The 23,909-nt window shown below is 42.3% G+C and overlaps 2 protein-coding genes across 2 annotated transcripts in view; one reads left to right on the forward strand and one right to left on the reverse strand.

Moving 5' to 3' along the window:
- The window catches only part of LOC126416782 (lysosomal-trafficking regulator), a 603,504-nt gene extending 580,840 nt beyond the window's left edge, over positions 1–22,664 (reverse strand). Inside the window, exons 1-4 of the mRNA XM_050084644.1 lie at positions 22,201–22,664; positions 21,936–22,021; positions 10,247–10,421; positions 5,011–5,174 (exon numbers count right to left, since the gene is read on the reverse strand). Coding sequence (XP_049940601.1) covers positions 5,011–5,174; positions 10,247–10,421; positions 21,936–22,021; positions 22,201–22,266 — 491 coding nt within the window. The 5' untranslated portion in view covers positions 22,267–22,664. The remainder of the gene's footprint in view (positions 1–5,010; positions 5,175–10,246; positions 10,422–21,935; positions 22,022–22,200) is intronic.
- Positions 22,665–22,747: 83 nt separating this feature from the next.
- The window catches only part of LOC126416783 (SUMO-activating enzyme subunit 1), a 55,945-nt gene continuing 54,783 nt past the window's right edge, over positions 22,748–23,909 (forward strand). The window contains exon 1 of the mRNA XM_050084645.1: positions 22,748–22,989. Coding sequence (XP_049940602.1) covers positions 22,898–22,989 — 92 coding nt within the window. The 5' untranslated portion in view covers positions 22,748–22,897. The remainder of the gene's footprint in view (positions 22,990–23,909) is intronic.

Genomic DNA, 23,909 nt, shown 5'->3' on the forward strand with positions numbered 1-23,909 from the left:
AAAGGCGCTAGGGAGGGAGTTATTCCCCATAAATAAGAATAAGTCTGTTTCTTCCATGACTCAGCACTCATTAGGCCCTCTGGACATACCAATTTCTATTTCTGGGCACGCTTGCCCTCACAGCTGCTTTCTGTATTTGATTTTTCCAAATCCTTTACCAAGTGCCTTCACACTACTTCCAGCTATCTGTTTTTACTTTGTTTGATCTCCTTCCAGACTTGCTCCAGAAAGACCGCTCCTTGCCATACGCCCCAGGTCTGTGCACACCAGCCTTGTGATGGTTCCAAGATCCCTGCCTGGCGATATGGCCACTGGACGCTTCTGCTCCTCAACACTGCCATCCTGTGATAAGCAGCACCAATGCTGATGGTGGTGGACCTTAGCCCTAAGCTGTCAACAAGACCCCTGCCCGCACAGAGATGTCAAGATGTGCTACTACCTCCCCTCCCCTTCAGTGAGAGAGGGGGATGGGGGAGCTGCTGCGTCAAGGCCCTGTGGCTATTCAGCCAGTAACCATCAACATAAATGGGCTATGCAACCAATAGACCTCTCTCCTGACAGACATGAGAGGGTCACACTCCTCCCAGTTACCTGGCAGCAACTCTAGTGCCACCAGTGGACACTGGTTACATGGACCTTTTCTTCTCCACGTGTCACAAGACTGAAAATAGTACCAGCAGAATCCTAGAGCACGGGCAGTATTTACGCCAGTGCTTGGGTCACGATGAACCAACTTCACTCTAAGTGAGCTTCCCGCACCAGATGCAAATTGTGAAAGCATTCCATCAATCAGCACCTCACTCTGGAGTCACCATTACGATGACGTCGCCATCCACATTAAACTTCCTATCCAGAAGCTGTCATGATGACCTTTACAACAAAGAGACGCACTCGCAGACACAGTAACCTGCAGCCAGACTTCGTAATATCTGTTATCTTTTCATGTCAATGATTATACCGATCTTAAACTTTTTCTAGTCCTCTCGGGACTATGAATTGTATAAGTCTTATACAGGCTTTGAAAGTGGTGAGCTTAGCGACAGGTAAGTTATTGTGTCACACCAACTTCCATCGGAGACAATTACAGGGCTTCAGCCTTCTGTTATTTTTCTTATTCATTAAATACTACAGATGTGACTCATTTTAAGGTATTGTGTTTGAATCTGGCTCCCCTTGGAGTAAAGTATTTATTTATGTACAATAAACCTCACAATTATTTTTTTACCTGGGTGTTTTTCCTTGCACTGTGGACGTATTAAGTACAGCTGCTTCTCTTTTCTGCAAAGACCACTTCAATTTTCCTATTGGTGTTACGTATCTTTCCCCTAGTTATATATGCTTCTATAGTCTCGCATTTGTCCTCTAGCCATTCCTGCTTAGCCATTTTGCACTTCTATCATTCTCATTCTTTAGACAAGGATTTTTACTATGCCTTGTCTTTTTACCAATTTGATCCTCTTCTGCCTTCACTATTTCATCTCTCAAAGCTACCCATTTTTCTTTTACTGTAATCCTGTCCCCTGTTTCAGTCAATCATTGTCTAATGCTTGCACTAAAAGTCTCAAGAACAACTGGTTCTTTCAACCTATCCAGGAACCATCTCTCTAATTTCCTACCTTTTTGCAATTTCTTCAGATTTAATCTGCAGTTTCCTAACCAATAAACTGTGGTTACACTCCACATCTACTCCTGGAAATTTGTTACAGTTTAAAATCTGGTTCCAAAATCTCTGCCTAACCGTTATATAATGATTCTGAAATTTTCTATCCTCTCCAGGTCTCTGATACATGTACATTCTTATAACAAGAGGTAGCAATGATTAAATTATGCTCTGTGCAATATTCCACTAGAAGGCTTCCACTTCCATTCCTTTCCTCCACTCCATATTCTCCTCCTATTTTTCCTTCTCTTAGTATCGAATTCCTGTCCCTCATTACATTAAATTTTTCCTCTACCTTAACTAGCTGAATAATTTTTCTTTTATCTCAACAAACATTTTTTCAATCTCTTCATCAGATGTGGAGTTAGTTGGTATATAAATCTGTACTACTGTGGTGCATGTTGGCTTTGTCAGCTTCTTTATGATAATGTGTTCACTGTACTGTTCATAGTAGAGCTTACCCACATTCGTATTTTCTTATTCATTATTAGAGCTATTCCCACATTACCCCTAACTGATTTGGTATTTATAGCCCCATACTCACTGGACCGAAGTCCTAATCCTCCTGCCAACAAACTTCACTAATTCCCAGTATATCTAACGTCAACCTATCCATTTTCTGTTTTAAATTTTCTAATGTACCTGCTCAATTAATGGATCTAAAATTCCATACTCCGACCTACAGAACGCTGGTTTTATTTTTTCTGATGACGATATCCTACTTAGTATTCTCCGATTGGGGAATGTGAACGAGGTCTATCTTACTCCCAGTAGTTTGTGTCCAAGAAGATACTATCATTGTTTAAGCTTATGGTAGAGTTGTCTTCCCTCAGGAAAAATTATGACAGCAGTTCCCCTTGCTTTCAGCTGTTTGCAGTATCAGCACAGCAAGGTCAAGTTGGGTGTGTTACATGGTCAGATCAGTCAATCATCCTGACTGTTGCCCATGCAGCTAGAGAAAAGGCTGCCGCCCTCTTCAGGGACCACATGTTTGTCTGGCACCTCCACAGATATACCCCCAATTGTGACTGTAACCGTGCTACACCTATCTGTATTGTTGAGGCACCCAAGCCACCCCATCAACTGCAATGTCTGTGGTTCAATGGGAAAGCAGTACTGCACCTGAGTATAGTGAACGCATGACAGATACTCTGAATTTTGTTCCCACAGGTTTTCAAAACATTTGAGAGAAAGGGAACAAAATCATGATTGTATGTTATCTTATTCCAAAATGACAGCTGCACCTACTCTCACAGCAAGCAAAACAAAAGGAGAAAGCCGGTTAAATATTTTCAAATACAGACACAACTACACACATCAAAAAAAGTTTTGCATCACCTCTGTTCCAAGAGTTCCAGAACCTGTACAGACAATTGGAATAAAGATCAACAAAAACATCATTCCTGCCCTTTTTATTGCTCATGAAAACCACACATTGCATATTATATCACCATACAGCGAGACCTTCACAGGTGGTGGTCCAGATTGCTGTACACACCAGTACCTCTAATACCCAGTAGCATGTCCTCTTGCATTGATGCATGCCTTTATTCATCATGGCATACTATTCTCAAGTTCATCAAGGCATTGTTGGTCCAGACTGTCCCACTTCTCAACGGCGATTCTGCGTCAATCCCTCAGAGTGGATGGTGGATCACTTCGTCCATAAACAGTCATTTTCAATGTATCCCAGGCACGTTCGATAGGGTTCATGTCTGGAGAACACACTGGCCACTCTAGTCAAGCGATGTCATTATCCTGAAGGAAGTCATTCACAAGGTGTGCACCATGAGAGCACAAATTTTCACCTTTGAAGACAAATGCCTCACCAATATGTTGCCGATATGGTAGCACCATCAGGTGGAGGATGGCATTCACGTATCACACAGCCATTACAGCACCTTCCATGACCACCAGCAGCGTACATTGGCCCCACATAATGTCGCCCAAAAACAGCAAGGAACTTCCACCTTGCTGCACTCGCTGGACAGTGTGTCTAAGGTGTTCAGCCTGACCGGGTTGCCTCAAAACATGTCTCCAATGATTTTCTGGTTGAAGGCATATGGGCCACTCATCAGTGAAGAGAATGTGATGCCAATCCTGAGCAGTCCATTCGGCATGTTGTTGGGCCAATCTGTACCACACTGCATGGTGTCGTGTTTACAAAGCTGGACCTCACCATGGACACCAGGTGTGAAGTTGCCCATCATGCAGCCTATTGTGCACAGTTTGAGTTGTAACATGACATCCTGTAGCTGCATGAAAAACATTAGTCAACATGGTAGCGTTGCTGTCAGGGTTCCTCCGTACCATAATCTGTAGGTAGCGGTCATTCACTGCAGTAGTAGCCCTTGGGCGGCCTGAGTGAGGCATGTCATCGTCAGTTCCTGTCTCTCTGTATCTCCTCCATGTCCAAACAACATTGCTTTGCTTCACTCCGACACCTGGACACGTCCCTTGTTGAGAGCCCTTCCTGACAAAAAGTAACAACGTTGACGCGATCAAACCATGGTATTGACCATCTAGGCGTGGTTGAACTACAGACAACTTGAGCCGTGTACCTCCTTCCTGGTGGAATGACTGGAACTAATCGGCTGTCGGCCCCCATCTGTCTAATAGGCGCTCCTCATGGCTGGTTTAGTGATATCTCTGAACAGTCAAAGGGACTGTGTCTGTGACACAATATCCACAGTCAGCACCTATATTCAGGAGTTCTGGGAACCGGGGTGATGTAAAACTTCTTTTGAAGTGTGTACAAACATGAAAATGGTTTTTATTACAATAAAAATGAAAAATTTTAATTGTATTTATATTTATGTCCCATTACAAAATTTTCTAACGTACAAAACTTGTCTTTTTTTTTTTTCCACATGTTGGGAAATGCACTTCTATGTTTGTATTTATCTGAGGAACATTAGTACTGAATTCTTGACAGATGGTGCAAGCAATTAAGACTTCCATATCAGCGCACACTCTGTTGCAGAGTGAAAATCTCATTCTGGAAACATCCCCCAGGCTGTGGCTACGCTATGTCTCCGCAATATCCTTTCTTTCAGGTGTGCTAGTTCTGCAAGGTTTGCAGGAGAGCTTCTGTAAAGTTTGGAAGGTAGGAGACGAGGTACTGGCAGAAGTAAAGCTGTGAGTACCGGGCGTGAGACGTGAATCAGCAGCCTTCATTACTCAATCAAATTATCAGAATGACTTCTATACAAACAACTGTACTATAGTTACTACTACAATTTGTTACACTTTACTGCTCTTCAACCTTCCCGAAAATATCTAGAAACTGAGATTTTTATCATTTTGTGTATCTCAGTTGTGTTTAAAACGACATTTAAATTTATACATACCTAACAACATCAATTAATGGCCTGTCCATCGGGGGTCGTGGTTTCCACAGCTGTACAAATGGGTTGCACTCTTCATTTATTACGAGACTCCGAGGAGCAGCTTCTAGGCCGACTGGAAACAGGGACACCAACAGGGCACACAACTCACGCCCACAAGACAGGGACTGTTTTGAGAGAACGTCAATATTTACACATTAATAAAGTAGTTCATGAAAAAAAGAATGTGTTCTTCAGTTGTACACTTCGTGTAAAAAATTAAAAACAGAGAAATTTTTCCAGTGATTATAAAAAAAGAATGAAGATACTGACAAGTGTCTTTCATCTTCTTGTACAGTGACGTGCTCACAAGAATATGCTGGAGGGTAGAGGAAGCTTTCGAGATGACGCACAATGCTGAAAGGTGGTGTACCGTACGGTGATGCACTAGCTACTGATGGCTGACATCCCACCACATCTATCCGTATAAGCCACGCATAACTTCAGGCACCAATTTTCACATCAGTGTAGGTACAGTGAGATAGTCTAGTGACTGTTGTGTTCAATATGGTCAACACAAAGGAAACACCACAAATGTTACACGGACAAGTGACAGCGATAGTTTTCTGAATACATAAATTTTTCCAGATTTGGGTAAAGAAAAAAATCTGCTGAAGGGGAGTTTGTACCAGCATTGCCAACAGGCATGGTGAGACGAGTGGGGCATAATACTCACACCTTGTCCTGCTGCCTTGGTGACATGCCCTTCTTTTTTATCTACCCCAATCCACCCCTCTCTCCTGTCTGAGAAGGGACCCAACAGTTCCAGAAGCTACGGTAGTGTTGTGTATTTTTGTGTGTGTGTCTGTAGGCAGAGGAACAATGCATAACCTTATGTGACTGAGTTACAGCAGTTCAGGACTGTCTACATTTTGATCCAAACAATGTATGGCTGAGATGGTGAGGTGCACTTATTCAAAACAATTTGTAATTTTTTTATGTGAGTTTGTGACTTAGTGAAAATGGGATTGGTTTTTAGTTGAATTTTATGAGTAGGTGTTAGTGACTGTTGTAAATGAGGAAGTTATTCTGGAGTATTAAGATTGTGCGCCATCAAGAAGTAGAAGAATCGAAGAAACCCTAAAGGCAGTTGCTGATCTAGAGGCTACAATGTGCAGAAACTAGATGCAAATGATGAGAAGATAGATCAAGCTGATGCTGAAATTGAAGGCTTGAGTTGACACGAACAAGAAAGCCCTCATGAAGACAAACACTGAAGGTGTCAAATCTGATAAATTTCTAACTATAACAGCCACCAAATTAAAACCACCAAATTTAATATGACTAATACTAAATTAAATCAACAAACTGATACATTAGACGAATGTATGGCCAACTCCCATCACAAAAACATAGTGATAAACAGAAATTTATTAGAATTTGATACCACAATATTAAATTTAAAATGAGAATTACATTCTGGCATTATTAAACAGTATGATTTAGCCAGGAATGAGGTAAATGATCAGTCTTATGTATTAAATACAGATTTTAAACAAATCTCAGGCAAGTGTAGGAATTAGTACCTCAAAATGAGGAACAGATCAGATGAAGTAACATTCCCCTTTAACAACATTGGAGAAATATGTTGTTAGTTTAATTGAACAAAAGGTTAAGGAAAAGATTAAGCCATTTGTTACTACACCTTTTTCATCAGGTATTGTCTGTAAATAATCTGTTTTGGGTGAAACTATTCAAATTTAGGACACAACTGCACCTGCAATTGGTGGGAGATATAAGCAAATGAATTTTGTGGAATTAATTTGGTAATCAAGTACTATTTGATGTCCACTTGTATGGAATGTTTGATTTTGATATAAGATTATGTAACCATAACATTAGCTTTAAGAGAGAAAATTGCTTTTGAAAGGGAAATGAAATTCAGTTGTAAATTTAACTTTAACTGTACAGGACAAACAAAAAGAAAATTAAATATTTTTGGAATATCAAATAAAAAGAAAAGGGAAATTTGAAAAGGTAGCAGGCTTCAAACTTACACTAAGTAACACACACAAGGTGCGTTGATAGGAAGGGTGCTGGGACACATTTTTGACACCACTGGCAAAATGTGGTTGTAATGACATCCCGAAACATTGGTTGGTCCACCCAGAGACTCCAAAAAATCTATGAATATCTTTAAAATGATCTATACGGTGAATTGATTAATTTTATACAGAGGAAATTATTTCCATGTAGTTGCTAATTAGTTGGATTTTTATTGTTTTGTATAACTAGGCCTATATGCTATTTATTTAAGAGAGAAACGTGTACATTTCCTGTAATGCAGTCATAATCTATTGTTTTCACATAAAAACTACAAGTTTTAGAAAGTTCTTTCTTATTAAAACTTTACTGCAGTAAAATTAAAAGTAAAATATTGTAAGTACTAGGTGAAAAGAGTACACACAAATTGAAACAAGTTTACTGTAATGGACATTAAGATTATAATATTTATCATATTAAGGAAAAGTTGTGTGCAAATGTAAAGACACATACTTTCAATTAAAACTGTGTCATGATTACTTTTGTACAGTCAATCATGATAAAACATTTGGATGTCCATAATGAGAAGCATTTCAATCAGAATAAGATGGTCATTAACTTTATAATGTATTAGTAAATAAGAGATTTATCACAGGATTTTACTGATACATTGTGCCAACATCACTAACCCACTTCACCACACTAAGTGAGCAAACTCATCACTCGCTATACGAATGTTATGTTTGCTGTAGTTGGCATAGTTACAGTTGTTAACAAGTTTTTCCTCTTGTTTCTGTTTTATCTTATGCGAGTACAATAAATGTTATTTGTTAAATAACAGAGTAATTACTTTATGTGGATAAAATACAAAATACGAGTTAACATTGTGGTGACCCTGAATAGGGAAAACAAAGAATAACAGTGTGAATGTATGTATCATAGGGAATAACACCATAAACTGGAACTGAGAGTGAACAATACTTACCACTCAACCCAGAAGCGCTATAGACAACTATTAACATTCCGCAAAATGGAACAATGGATGAAAATGCAAAATATGGATGTACAAACGTGTGACAAGGAAATATTAAGCTTCCCACGACCTCAGCCCTGGTTCACACAGGCTGAACACATATTTCAATCATGTCCTGTGTCCAATAACACAGACAGATTTAATCTTGTGTGTTCACATCTGTATTTAGAAGAAAAAACCACTGCAGATGAATATATGGGTGGCAAGACTCTGTCACAAGTACTCAAAACACTACACACATTAGGAGGCCCTCAACTTCTGTCTGAACAATCTTTACACATATATTATGGCTTCATAAACTTCCAGCTAACATCTGTGTCATCACTGCAGCACAGACAGACTTGGTGTTGGAAGTCTTAGCAAAGAAGACAGATACCACTGCAAACAGCTCAAGTGAAATTTTCCACACGTGCAAGAATCAACAACAGCCAACACAGATACTCCGGAATGTGCACAGTTGTACAAGCTGATGTCACTGACCCCAGAACACTCTTGAATACTTCACACCAGCAACATGGATTGTCTGAACACATGGTGAAGCAGCTAGCAGCAAAAGAGTCAAAACTCAAGGTGCAAGTAGCTGCACGCCAACAGCAGTTACAAAGTTGGAAAAATCAGAAAATGTCACCCCACTAAACTTGCCAGAACAGTGGTGCTGGTACCATAGGCATTTTGCCAAACCCTACCTGTCAGTGAACTAAGAGCCTTGCAACTACCCAAACTTCATAGGTGGGTATTATAGGGCACTAATCTCAGTCACAACAGCACAGGCAACCAGATTAGAGTGTGGTAAGAAGATGTACAAATGCCACATTATCTACTGCCAATCAATTACACCAACTGTGCTTACGGGTTCAGTCTTAAGTGTAGAGTTTTCATACTTACATGGTTTCAGATTTCCGTGTCTACCAAATTAGGATCGATGACACAGTGATGGCACTAACATAATGTGCTTATTGCGACAACTGCCAGAATCCCCATCTACGGTGAAAAGCAGTTAGCATTACACCTAGATTCGAACTTCTACCCAACACTGATTTTTGCGGTTTTCGACGTGCCTGGGCTCATAACTGGAGCAGACTTTTAACGTAACTATCAGTTTATGCACGACCTCATCACTGACTGCCTATCTCAGAGCTGTGCCATTTTAAACACCATTCAGTGCGCAGAGTTAGCATTGTAGCAACAAGATCCTCTCTTGTGCCATCTTACGTAGGAGCAGCAGTATTGCAGCTCAGATGTGTGTCAGCCCTGAATGTGCCGAATACAATTAGGTGGGACAGAGAGAAAAGGAAATAGTGACTCAGCATATCAGAGCAATATCTTCATGAGATTTTTGACATATTGTGTAACACAGCACAGTCAGACATCTGAGCCACAGCCAAATTAGTATCCGCCAAAGTTGTGTGGACCGGAGTGCACAAAGATCGTCATGCATGGCCATGTGCAAGACTGATATGCCAGTTTAATAAGATCAGCAGGCATGCCTTTGCAACTACTGCTCACTTCCCAATGCCATCAGCATGGTTTTTGCATACACCCGATGGTTTTTGCACATACATGCAGACATCATAGGGGCGCTACCATACTCTAGGAGACAATGTTATCTGCTCACAATCATCAATAGTTTTACCAGGTGGCCAGAAGTGTCATAATACAAATGGTGTGTGTGTGTGTGTGTGTGTGTGTGTGTGTGTGTGTGTGTGTGTTTTTTACAATGTATTTACATTTTCCAGGTAACTCGTAATTACAAACAAAATTCAATTAATTTTCATTCTCCATTGTGTCTATTTGTCCACAAATTTTCTTCAGTATTTCTTCTTCTAATTAATGTCCGATTTCCTTGTGTCAGCAGTTAAAATGCATAAGACTGTATGACGTTACAGTCACCACAATGCTGATGGACAGCAGCTTCGTTAACAGAGACAAAACCAACAGGTTGTACCATGAACTTGACTGCCTCCATACTTTGCACCCTCAATTCCCATCAATCATACAAATGTAGGTGTCTTACACTGCTATTTACTGAAAATCGACTGCCAGCAATCCAAGTGATACCTAACACCACAGCCCATCTCTCCTATAATTGAGTCCTTACTGTACAGTCCATTCTCTCCCAGTTTTTGCTGCTACTAATAGTCATATTCTTAGGCTACATAAATCACAGCCCGTGCAGTAACTCACCGAGCAGTCCAGGTGGTGCAGTGCAGCAAGTGCCCGCCAGCCCCAGCCGCAAAGTAGCAGCCGAGCCAGCGGCTGCAGGTCCTCGCTGTGTGGCGGGCATAACGCGTGCACCTCTGTCAGTAGCTCACACCCGATCAGTGCTGCCACTCCGGTCGGGGAGCTGCCACTGCCACTGCTAAAACATTTGAATGTCAAAGGATGTTTCATTCTGAGCAAATTCTGGGCTACTATTTTACTTATTTAATTATCGGGTTCTGTGGGACTGTCCAAGCCAAAGACACTCAGTTGTGGAACAAGCCACTATGTATTTCACAGATTATAAAAAAATTTATAAACGGAAGACCTAAAGAATGAATAAAACACAGAAAATAACTGAAGAACAATAAAAGAGTGTGCCACAAGGAAACCTTTCAACTTGTAGCTGAATACTTGGGGTTTAACCTTTTTTTTCCCAGTTCAGCTGGAAGCCTAATGACGATTAAACCTGATGGATACTGGACACCTCTCTGTTCAATGTTTATGGACATGTTATCCAAGTAAGTGCATAACATTTTACATCAACTGTCTACTGCATGAATGTCGCCGTTTATTGTGAATGAGTCATCATGCGAGCTCCATGGTATACAGTCACTACAGAGAAACATCTATAGAAATGATACTACTGCATCACAGGCAAAAAACAAAACATAGGGCTACAGATAAAGAGATGCTCAATGAAATGTGTTTGGCTGTCAAGAGAGCAATGCATGAAGCATTCAGTGACTACTGCAACAGAATAATGTCAAAATAAGATTTACAAAAACGAAATTAACTCTGGTTGAATGTAAAGGCTCATAGCAACACCAAATTAGTATCCAGTCACTCCCAGAAGATAATGAAGATGCTGGTGATGAGAAATTATGGTGTAGGCACACAATGGTGAGGTCTTTAGTGTCTGTATGAAAATGTTACATCCACTCTGCAACACAATAAAATCTCTAGGCTAAAGGCTTATCTTGGAGTCCAGACACTATACAAAACTTTGAAATCTTCACCACACTCGCCTAATCATCAAAAATAGAGAGTAGATCCCCACCTGAATCTGCTTCTGCCCATTTATCACACTATAAAACATACACTGTTTAAATGTGGTGAACAATGATTTGAATGCCACAGGCATCACAGACAGGAAGTCTTCTCATCGGAGTAGGAAGGTACATGTGAGGGGACAGTGGCCAATTCAGAGGCGGGTCAGGGACACTTCACCCCACCTAAGTGACCAACAGGAGAAACGCCACAGTTGGCTTCACAAAAAGCAGCTTACTGTCTGTCACTGCCAGTCACTCCTCCTCCCATAACCGTATGGATCTCTGACTCACCAGTGAGATGACAGCCTGCAGGGGAACAGCACAACATGTCATACCCCTGCATGCCTTGTTGGTTCCCTCGGTCTGCCTGTTCATTTCCTTGAATTTCTACTTGCCCCAATACCCAATAGAATGACACCTGCTTCGCCCACTGTTGATGGAAGTAAGTATGGTTGGTCATGTATGAGTTATACCATTTTCTCTCCTGAGTACATGTAGAATGATTGTAGGGCAATAAGGGAATCAGAGCAGATGAATACTGTTTGCTCTGAAGACACCTCATCTGCTCCAGTGAGATATCATATGGATCTCGGCATTAAATACAGGATATTCACAGTGAAGGCGGCTTCAGATGACACAGTTGGGGAACACTACTGAATGGAAAAGGAGCCTCCTTCTTTTTAACCCACCAGTGTATGCAACTTTAAAACTGTGATGCCAGCTAAAACTTTAAAAAATAGAGAGTAAAATGTAAAACCTAGAGTTAAATCTTTCTTATAATGCATCAAGTCTAAAACAATTCTGGGCCTTTGTAGAAGCCAAGGTGGAGATCTGCTCCAACCTTAGCATTAAACTTTAAAACCAACCACACTCATCTCTAAAACGCAATCTTTCATGCAAGTCCCACAGGGTCTCATCGACCATTGTTGATTATGAAACAGCCTTCAAATTGCAGGCTGACCAATGGCATAGTATGCAGATATGTATATTGTGAACAGTATTTTATAGGCCTGTCGCAACATGAGTAGTCATTGTCTGATGTAAAGTGGCAGCTCATCAGCCTCAGTGGAAAGGCTCAGTATAAGGTTGATTCTAAAGCCCCTAGTGGGCAGCCAAATTTCTTCATGGTACACCATGTGCAAGGTTTTTAAATAAGAGGTCGTCCAGACCCATATGTCGTGCATACACAATCAAGCCAAGATCACACAAGGGCTCTGTAAAACTGAAGAACACAAGTTTGTTCTATTCCCCCAGGAATTGTGGCGAAGACATTTTAAACTACAGAGTGCTTCGAGTACCCGTATTTTCAGGTCACTAATGTGTGGTTAAGTTTAGAATCAAATGTAAGGCCCAGAAATCTCATTATGTATTCAAAATTAAGAGCAATGTCCCTCCTCCTCAACTCAGGAAAGTTTAGAACAGAATGTGAACCATTAAATAGAAAGCACACGGACTTCTTAGTCGAGAATTTAAAACCCCCTCTCCTCTGCCCATTCATTCAACTGTTGAAGAGTCAGCTGCAGCTCACGAGTTGCTGTTGCTGGGCTCCAGGTGGAACAAAATACAGGGAAGTTGTCAACAAACAAAAGAACAATGGACCAGAATTTAACTACAGAAGTGATACTATTAATAGCTATGACAAAAACAGTCACGCTTAACACACTACCTTCAGGAACACCATACTCCTCCCCCAAGTGATCAGAGAGATGTCACCGACTCTGTATTTAAAATAGTAGCATAGATATTGATGCCAAAAAAGTATACCTAGGAGATGATGCTGGTGCAGGAAAGCATGTATTAATAGCCACTTCCAGAACGGCCAGGTTATCAAAAGTGGAGTGGTAAGTCCTGAAACCACACTGATAATGACTAAGGAGCTGCATGGATTCTAAGCTCCAGGCAAGGTAGCCATTGACCATCTGCTCCAAGGTCTTTCCCCACACATCTACAGTGCAATCCAAGAACAATGGCAGTCGGCACATGTCAAGACACGGACAAGGATTGCATTGTTGACAGTTCCAAGTGACAGTTGTGGTACACGCGTGTGCATGCCCTTCTCCAGCCCCCCACTCCTTTTTTGTTATGGTTTTAGGGAAAAAAACTGCTATGGTCATTAGCGGCCATTCTGTGGCTTAGGGAAGGGTTAAAACAAATAAGAACAATAATTGGAAATCAGCAGCAATGGGAGTGAAACTCAAAAGTAGGGAAACTAAAAAACAGAAGGAAAGCTTAGAAAACCACTACAGAAGGGGGGGTTGTTTTCCCCAAAGGGCTTCAAATGACCGACTTCATCTCACTGACATTGATAAACTCGAGGACACGAATGGCTGAGCGCGTGTTATCTGCTAAAATGGAAGATATATCAGGCGACAGCTGTAAACGGGTGCGTAGCGGAGTAAAACAGGGGCACTGAAGTAAAAGGTGTTTCACCATCCACAGTTGAGAGCAGTGGGGACAAAGCGGGGGATGATTGCCGCTTAAAAGATGTCGATGGCTAAAAAGACTGTGCCCTATCCAGAGTCTAGTTAAAATTACCTCCTCCCAACGACGAGTTCGGGAGGAAGAGGTCCAAGCACAGGGAAGAGCTTTCACATCCCGCAGTTTATTATTGGGGAGTATAGACCAATGTATGTGCCATAAAAGAGCAACACAACGACATAAAACACTCTGTAGATCGGCAAAGGGAACCATGCAAACAGCAGGCTGAGTAAGAGAGACTGCAGCCTTAGCCACTATATTGGCTGCCTCGTTTCCATGGATACCAACATGTCCTGGGATCCAGAGGAATGCCACAGAGACGCCCCCCAAGTGGAGCACATGGAGGCAGTCCTGAATCCGGTGGACCAGAGGGTGGACAGGGTAAAGAGCTTGGAGACTGAGGAGGGAGATCAGCGAATCTGAGCATATAATATACTGTATCCACTGATGGTGTCGGATGTATTGGACAGCCTGGAAAACAGCGTACAGCTCTGCAGTAAAAACTGAACACTGGTCGGGAAGCCAAAATCTATTAGGGGTGTCGCCAACAATATAGGCGCTCCCAACATCAAATGATGTTTCTGAGCCGTCGGTGTAAATAAATGTGATATCCTTCATTTGTGCGCATAGAGCAGCAAATGCCAGACGATAAACGAGAGAAGGGATACCATCCTTGGGAAGTTGACAAAGGTCACGGAGCAGGCATGTCCAGGGGTGGAGCCAAGGCGGTGCTGTACCCGCAGTTGTCAAGAAAGTTTTAGGAAAGTGGAAGGAAAGAGAATATAGCAGTTGACGGAAACGGACTCCCGGTGGTAGTAGAGAGGAAGGGTGGCCTGCATACCCTAAATCCAAGGAGGCATCGAAAAAAAAAGTCAGGAGCCGGATTAGCAGGCATGGAAGACAGATGGCTAGCATAACAACTCAGAAGGACAGCTTGCCGATTGGATAGTGGAGGTTCAGCAGTCTCAGCATAAAGTCTTTCCACAGGGCTAGTGTAAAAAGCTCCAGACGCTAAATGCAATACACAGTGGGGGACAGAGTCGAGACGCTGAAGAATACAGCCAAGCAGAGGAGTAAACTATGCTTCCATAGTCCAATTTTGAGTGCACTAAGGTGTGATATAGGCGGAGAAGGACCACTTGGTCTGCTCCCCAGGAGGTACCATTCAGAACAAGGAGGGTGTTGACGGATCACAGGCAGCAAGCTGAAAGATAGGAAACGTGGGAGGACCAGCACTGTTTTCTGTCAAACGTAAGTCCCAACAATTTAGCGACATCCGCGAACGGGAGGTCGACAGGGCCGAGATGTAGGGAAGGAGGAAGAAACTCCGTACGACACCAAAAATAGACATAAACGGTCTTACTGGGAGAAAAGCGGAAGCCGGTTTCGATGCTCCAAGAGTGGAGGCGATCAAGACATCCTTGAAGATGACGTTCACGAAGGCTGGTCCATTGAGAGCTGTAGTAGATCGCAAAATCGTCCACAAAGAGGGAGCCCGAGACATCGTGAAGGAGACAAACCATAAATGGATTAATGGCGATGGCAAACAGTACAACACTTAGCACGTAGCCCTGGGGCACCCCGTTTTCTTGAGAGAAAGTATGGGAGAGAGTAGTGTTCACCCGCACTTTAAATGTGCACTCTGTCATAAATTCACGAATAAAAAGGGGTAGCCGACCTCGAAAGCCCCAAGAGAACAGTGTGCAGAGGATGCCCGTCCTACAACAGGTATTGTATGCTCTCTCCAGATCAAAAAATATTGCTACCGCTTGGAGTTTCCTGAGAAAATTGTTCATCATATAAGTGGAGAGAGCAACAAGATGGTCAACTGCAGAATGATGCTTTCAGAAACCGCATTGGGCAGGTGTTAAAAGGTTTTGGGACTCCAGCCACCAGGCTAAATGGCAATTCACCATACGCTCCAAAACCTTACATACACTACTCGCGAGAGAAATGGGGCGATAGCTTGAGGAGAGATGTTTGTCCTTTCCAGGTTTCGGAACAGGAACGATGATAGCTTCCCACCATCTTCTGGGAAAAGTACTGTTGGTCCAAATTTGATTATAAAGGCGAAGGAAGTAACACAGACTATGGTATGATAAATGCAGCAAGATTTGGACGTGGACACCATCCAGTCATGGGGAGGAACAGCGAGAAGAAGAGAGTGCGTGTTTGAGTTCCCGCACGGAGAAAACAGTATTATAGGTTTTGCTATTTTGAGAGGAGAAAGGAAGAGGTCGCACTTCTGCTGCACATTTCTTTGGGAGAAAGGCTGGCAGGTAATTTGAAGAGCTCGAAATCTCAGTAAAGTGTTGACCCAATGAGTTAGAAATTGTGACTGGGTCCACTAAGGTATCATGCGCGACAGTGTGCCCAGAGATCCGGGAGAAGCTAGGTGCGCCAGATAACCGTCGACTTCGACTCCAAACATCTGAGCAGGAAGTGAAGATGTTAAAAGAGCTAGTAAAGAAGTTCCAGTTTGCCTTCTTGGTATTGCGGATGACGCGACGGCATCGTGCATGTAACTGCTTATAGAGGATACAGCTGGCCAAAGTAGGACGGTGACGTAAAATGCGTAGCGCACGTCTCTGCTCATGTATTGCGTCATGACACGCCTCGTTCCACCAAGGAACTGGGGGGCACCGGAGCAAATCAGAGGTGTGAGATATAGAACGTTCCACGGTTGTAAGAACAACTTCTGTAACGTGAGTGACCTGATCATTGATGCTAGGAAAGTGATAGTCATCGAATGTCGCTATAGACGAAATAAGTGTTCAATCAGCTTGGGCAAACTTCCAGCGTCTCGGGCGCATAGATGGCAGTTGTGGCTGCAATCGAAGGACACAAGTAAAATGGTCACTCAAGTGTGTATCAGCAAGAGCGAACCATTCAAAGTGCCAAGCTAGCTGAACATTACCGACTGAAAGGTCCAAATGAGAGAAATTTCTCGTGGAAGCAGACAAAAATGTAGGTTCCCCAGTGTTGAGGCACACAAGATCCGCTTGGTGGAAGAGGTAATTCAATAGAGAGCCTCACGGACAAGGACGCGGAGGTCCCCAAAGCAGGGGGCGGGCATTGAAGTCCCCAACCAGCAAATAGGAGGGCGGGAGCTGACCAAGGAGATGAAGGAGATCAACTCTCGCCATCGGTGTGGACGATGGAATGTATATGGTACAAAGACAGAAGGTGTATCCAGAAAGGGAAAGATAGACAGCAACAGCTTGGAAGGAACTGTTTAATGGGATTGTGTGATAATGGAAAGTATCATGGAGAAGAATCAAAAGTTCCCCGTGTGCTGGAGTGCCATCAACAGAGGGGAGATCAAACCCGACTGACTGGAAATGGGGGAAAACAAAGCGATCAAACCCGACTGACTGGAAATGGGGGAAAACAAAGCGATCATGAGGATGCAGCTTTGTTTCCTGAAGACAGAAGATGACCAGCGAGTAGCATCTTAAGAGGATCGACAATTCATCCCCGATTGGCTCTAATGCTGCGGATATTCCAATGGATAGGGTGGACAGAGAAGGGAAAAATCTTACCACGTTTGCTTTCACTTCAACAACTGCTGAGAGCCGGCGGCCGACAATGTGGAATGGCATTCAGCCAAAGGCAGAAGATCCTGATCTATAGGTTGTTCGAGGGCAGCTCCTGCCACCAGCAATCGGCCAGTTGATCGGCCGCCAGCAGTGCGCCTTGGCCACATGGAATACGGCCAAGGGCAGTTACCGCCAGGTGGCGCTGTAGATGAGACTTGCCGTGGTGGAGAAGGAGAGAAACTTGGTTTCTTATAAGCCTTCTTGGAAACAGGACATTGAGATGAGGGAGGAATTAATGGTTGTGAAGTCGGGGTACGTAAAAAATCTTCATGAGTAGGCTCTTTTTTGGAAGTCCAGGTGTCTGATTTTGGGGCTTGTGATTTAGCAGGAGCCAATGAAGGGTGAGCCATAGAGTGAGCAGGTGATAGTGGGGAGGTTGAATGGGCGATCTTTGCGCTGGCCGATCTGTCGACCATGGCACTAAAGGTGAGATCACAAGTCTGCGTGGCTGCCTCCTTAGTAGGCCGAGGAGATGCAAGGACAGTGCTATATTTACCTTCTGGAGGCACAGTGGGCTTTTAACTGGCGAATAACTTACGAGCAGCAAATATAGACTCCTTTTGCTTCACTCTGATTTCCTGAATAAGCCGTTCATCTTTGAAAATGGGGCAATCACTAGAGGAAGCAGCGTGGTCGCCTATACAGTTGATGCAACGAGGGGCATCCTTGCCACACGTAATGCATTTTGCCAGATTGGAACACGACTGGCTGGTATGATTAAACCACTGACATCGATAGTATCGATAGGGTTGGGGATGTAAGGGTGGACTTAAATTTTCTCATAGCCCACTTTAATGTTAATGAACTCTGTCAAATGTCAAGAAGATAGTACGGATTGGTACCAAGTCCTTGTTAACCCTTTTCATAACTTGACGTACAGCTGTTACGCCCTGGTCAGACAGGTAGTTTTGAATTTCCTTGTTGGACAATCTGTCGAGTGAGTGTGTATAAACCACCCCGTGTTATGAATTTAAAGTGCGGTGCGCTTCCACCCGGACAGGGAAGGTGTATAGCAGTGGAGTTCGTAGCAATTTTTGTGCCTGGAGGGCACTGACTGTTTCTAACAACAAAGTGCCATTTCGTAATTGGGAACAAGACTTTACAGGATCTGCAATTGTGTCAACACCTTTGTGACTAATGAAAGGGTCGACTGTGAAGTCTTGACCTTCATCTGACCTAGAAACAACAAGGAACTGTGGCACTGATGGAAGAATTGTCTGTGGCTCAGATTCATCTAACTTTCGCTTGTGAGCAGAAATTGTAGACCTAGAGGAAACCATTGCGGAAGCATTCCCCATGATTACTGGTGTCTCCAATGGCGTGCCCCTTCCTTGTGGGGGCCCTCTGAGGGCACTCCCGCCTTAGGTAATTGTTCACACCTCAGGTCACACCTACCGAGAAACGGACAGAGGGAGCAATTGGCACGTCTAGAACATACCAGCTAGGGCAATCACCCCTTCCTGGGCCTGGCTATTACCAGGGGGTACGTACGTGTCCTACCTGTCTTCCCGGGGCGGGGAATTACACGTTACCCCGTCACCGGCTATGCATGTGTTTGCCTTCAGACACGAACAGGGAGGAAAGAAAGAGAAAGGAAAGAAGAGAGGTCTCAAAATGCCACAGCGGAGAAGAGGGTAAAGAGAAGAGGCAAGGAAAAGAAAAGCCGGGCGTAGACATGAAACATAATCCCATTGGGGGAGAAGGGGAAGGGAAGAGGCGGAGGCGGGGGGGAGGGGGGTATGGGAGATGGGGAAGGATGTGGAAAAGGAAGGTATGCAGCCCAGAAAGGAAAGAGAGCCGCACTAGCTCGGAGTCTCATGCTCACCACGCACATATCCACAAGAGTTGTGGCCCCCTGAGGGGGCCTTCCCCTTGAAGAAAGCCTATATCCTGCAAATTAGGTCTCTCACTTCCTTATGCATACTGTATCACTTACCACCAACATAAACAATGACAGCTCACAACATATGGGAAAAAAATTCACTAAACAACTCGCTATGATAATGTTTAATGCTCACATTAGATTTGGCATTCACAGCAGAGCACTCAGAACACTACTGAACGCTCATTGGCTGTCGGACAATGTGTGACATAGGTGCACAGAACAAGCCTAAACTCCACCCCCGGTGTTCGTGACTCCAACTATAATGATGGCAACGCTATGATAAATATTCAGTTATATCCAGTCATTTCCAAGTTTTAAAAGTGAAATTAAAATTGTTTCTCACTATGAGTCGAAAAAGTGACCTGACACCTAATTGAGATTAAAAACGTAGGGGGGATTCCTTTGAGTACCCCCGTGAATTGCCATAAAGTGCTATAACTGACACTATCATAACCAGGTGATGTGTTACGAACTGGAGGTAACACAGAATCCAGCTCTCGCATGGAGAATGGGCAGCTGTATTCTTCATCAGCGGTGGAAATGAAGTCTCGTCTGCCATCTGCCCCTTTCAGCAGTCTCCCTGTGGCACTGGAAAGCTCAATCCTGGTTGGCAGTGGCAGTAACTGTGGCAAAATAGGCTGCCACAGTCTGGGCAATGTTTCGCAGGTTGGTCTGGAGACCTTCATTTCCCATTATGGTATCCATGGGGCACCTCTCCCTTTCCTGGAAACCCTACTGATGGTCTCCAACATGACTGTACCCCTAACTGAACAATTTAAACTTTTGTCATGATCTCTTCTTGCTCTCCCTAATAATTCAGCAACATGATCTCACTAACCACCTGATCGTGATGGCAGAGCAGCACTCATTGCTCCACCATAGTGTAGGCTGCATTTTCAGCTGGCTTAAAGACTGCAGAATGGATGCTTGAGCAGTGCAGTGGATCTTTTGAGTAATATGATTCACCCACTCCTGGACAGTTGGAATCCATCCTTGATAAGTCCAAAATCTTTTGGTATGACTCGATACTTTCTTCACTCTTTAACGAAGTGTTCAGTATTAAACCTGGATTTCAGACTGTTAATACCAACTAGCAAAAATACAAGTATGCCTAAGGCAGCACTCATGAACTACATCTTCTATCAAGAAATCAAAAGCACTGTCTTTAATGATATTACAAATGTGCCGTAGCACATATCTCACACATGGATAAAACTTATACTCAAATTGAGGCTGGGGGGAGGGGGGGGGGGGGGGGGGGGGGAATGCGTAGCTCAATTTTCAACTTTTCCCTTACAAAGGAAAGCAAAGGAGTATTGCCCCAAATTAATTCTTATACCACTGAAAGATGAGTGAAATAAGTATTAGGGTCAGTGGTGTTGACAAACAACTGAAATAGTTAAAACTGAACAAAACTCCAGGGTCTGATGGAATCCCTAACAGATCTTTACTGAATTTGCAACTGAGTTATCAACTCTTCTAACTATAATCTATAATAGATCCCTTGAATGAAAATCCATGCCTAGTAGTTGGAAGAAAGTACAGGTCAGGCCCATCTATTCGTGATCTATGGAACAAGTACTAATCTACTCTAATCTAATCTAATGCGTGGTCAACTACTCTTTTAAACTTAAGCCATAGGTGTTCAACAGGTTCCGTCCTGTGCTGAGAGTTTCAATTCTTCACCAAAATGTGACACTACTGCTTTTTTATTTAGTTCATTGAACATATATATCTCTCAAATACTTTTAAATGCCCTTTGTACTATGGTAATCATTGCTGCCACAACCACATCATGGTCACCGATACCAGTTTCGAGGCCGACATCCTCCAAGTGGTCAGGTCTATTTGTTACCATTCGGTGTAATCTACCTCCATCACGAGTGGGGTTCAAAATTATACATTCTTGTAGTTTTCAGAAAGGTATTTAGTAGGCTTAATGTTTTGCAGGATGTCTTGCCATTCCCCCATTAACAAAACCTTAATTTTCCCAACTGACTGTTGAATGATTACGAGGATTACGGTATGACTGAAGAACTTAATACAATTTATTGAAATCTGACAATATCTGTGCAGCTGTTACAAAGAGTAGACCTACTAAGCTATGGATGACTTTAGCATTTATAAGAAGTCTGAGGTTACTATCATTATTGTCTGGCTGGTCAATACTATACAACATGAACAAAAAGGTTCCGAAAAATGTGCGTCTGGGACACACAGATAGTCACAAGAGAATGGTTAGCAACAGTAGGGAGACAATGCACAGAGGAGAGAAAAAGTGAATGAAAATTCGGTGTGACAATCACGTGTGTTTAGAACTGAATGGATAAAAGTCTGTCTGAAGTTTCCCTTGGGTATACTGGACAAACTTCAAGGCCAGTTTTAATGGTGACTGCTTAACAGAAGTTTGAACAAAACAGGGCGGCGTATATAAGGCATTCTGTAACAATGAAACTTCTGAAAGCATAGGCCTTAGCTTCAGCTGAGCGTAACAAGCGGTTTCTCCGTTACTGAAATCTGAGATGTTATGTAACAAGCATTTGAGTAAGAATCTACACTTTTTAAAGTGTTCACCATAATCCAATTGTTTTGCTATATCTGTGAAACTATTATTAGATACTGTGCTGAGGCCATAATTATTATTTATTAGACTGACTTACCAACATGAGATTATTTCATTTGCATCTTTTCCTTCTTTCACCTGCACTAAAAATTCGGACAGGAAGACATCCAACCATGCCGACTTCTGTCAACACACAAAAGACATGCATTGTTGCTTAAAAATCACTGCTGCATACATCGAAATTAACTCTTTTATCATCTGCTGCCAAAATTACTTGACAAGTAGATTTATGACGTAAGGGGGAAATTGATCTACGCGAAAGCATTTTTTTTAAATGACGAAAATATTGAACGATCATTTACCTCGTAAGAGCGATGTTCTGCTTGGATAAAATATTCCCACAACTGTTGGAGCTTTGGAACTGTCATGTTGTGCTTCACTTTAACGTCACAAGAGATGCTTATTTTGTGTACACATAGCCGATTTAGTAAATCCACAAAAACCAGTCATAAACGTCAGCTTGCGATTGACAACGTTGTTGGCATCATAAAAACATGCATCGTCCTTACAGTTTACAATCCAGCGTGCATTTTCTGTTATGTAACTTTCACTTTTTGCCGCACCTGCCACTCTGAAGGCTGAAATGTCACGCCGTATGAATTAATATAGAATACTAAATTTGTAATTACACCTCGTGGCATAAAACTACACTTGAATTGGAATTATAAAATTCTCGCTCACTGGGTGATAAATCAACGCATGTAATACACTACAAACGTAAACTATGCTGAGAATTTATTACATCAAAAATCAAGCAGCCGCTTCTGCACTGGGTCACAGTGCTTTTAATACATTGCCCTCTGGTGATTGCGTCCGAAACTGCAGTCACACTACTAGCAGTAGCAGTATCTTTGAGTACAACAAAAAGTCGACAGACAACAACGTTGATTTGTAGCGGTAGCGGGAAAAAGAGCGAGTTGTGCTGAAAGTGATTTGTGGTGTTAAGTGAGGGCACGTGTGTCTGATTACTTTGTATTGTTTTATACATAAAGTGTAGAGATGGTCCATACAGCTCATCCCGAACTGACAGAAGATGAAGTGGAATTATACGATAGACAAATTCGTCTTTGGGGCCTGGAATCACAAAAGCGGTACATCGTCACTTCCTTGTTCAGTTTGATATTTATTTATTTTTTTCTAGATTTTAATCTCTTATCTTAGTAATTACTTGTAATTTTTGTGCAAATTGCTGTGTACTTCTGTTCTACGATTTGATTGTTTTGCTACTGACTATTGTTTAAGTTCGCGTTAAGCGACAGGAAGTCAATTCTAATGAGTGGCAAAACGATGTTCCTTTTTGGAATAATCTGTATTCCTGTTCTAAGAAGACGAAAGTATATGCATCATTCAGCGACAAGCATACCAGTGTTTTGCATTCGAACGTGCCTAATCCGAAAGAAAATTTTCTTAAAAAATAAAATTTAGGCTGTGCAAAATTTAAGCCCAATATACAACAATGTCATGGTAGTATGAGGATTTCAGTAGGGGGCTGCAAAAAGTCGTTTTAACACTACAACAGTGTTGTCGAAATCTGAGGCTGTTCATATTGAAACTAGTTGCAATCCAAAGTAGATATTTGGATCAGATGCAAAACTTTTTGTACCCAAGACATTGAATGTCAAGGCTGTGCCATTCTCTATTTCTGTCCAGCTTGAAGTAAACGTTGAAGCAAAATCAAACGTGATAAACTTTCAATCAATTTTGCGACTAATAATGTTTGTACAAATACAGTATGTTGAGTGCCCATTAGTAATCCCGTAAAGAATTTATTTGGTAAGAGTTGTGAAGAAGGTATTTGGGACTGTTCTGTAAATGGGTCACTTCATTGTAATGGGTGTTACATCCACAAAGATGAAAACTGAAAACTTTCCATGCAGCCTCAACAAAATCCAAATTTAGGAAGCGAAAGTATTTCCTCCCAAGTTTCTGATCCTTTTGATATATTGTAATCTGAAGTTTATTTTAACAAAATTGAGTAGCCTAACAAATGGGAAACAGGGTGTAATGGGTT

Source organism: Schistocerca serialis, chromosome 8 (assembly GCF_023864345.2).
Source record: "Schistocerca serialis cubense isolate TAMUIC-IGC-003099 chromosome 8, iqSchSeri2.2, whole genome shotgun sequence".
Lineage (NCBI taxonomy): Eukaryota > Metazoa > Arthropoda > Insecta > Orthoptera > Acrididae > Schistocerca > Schistocerca serialis.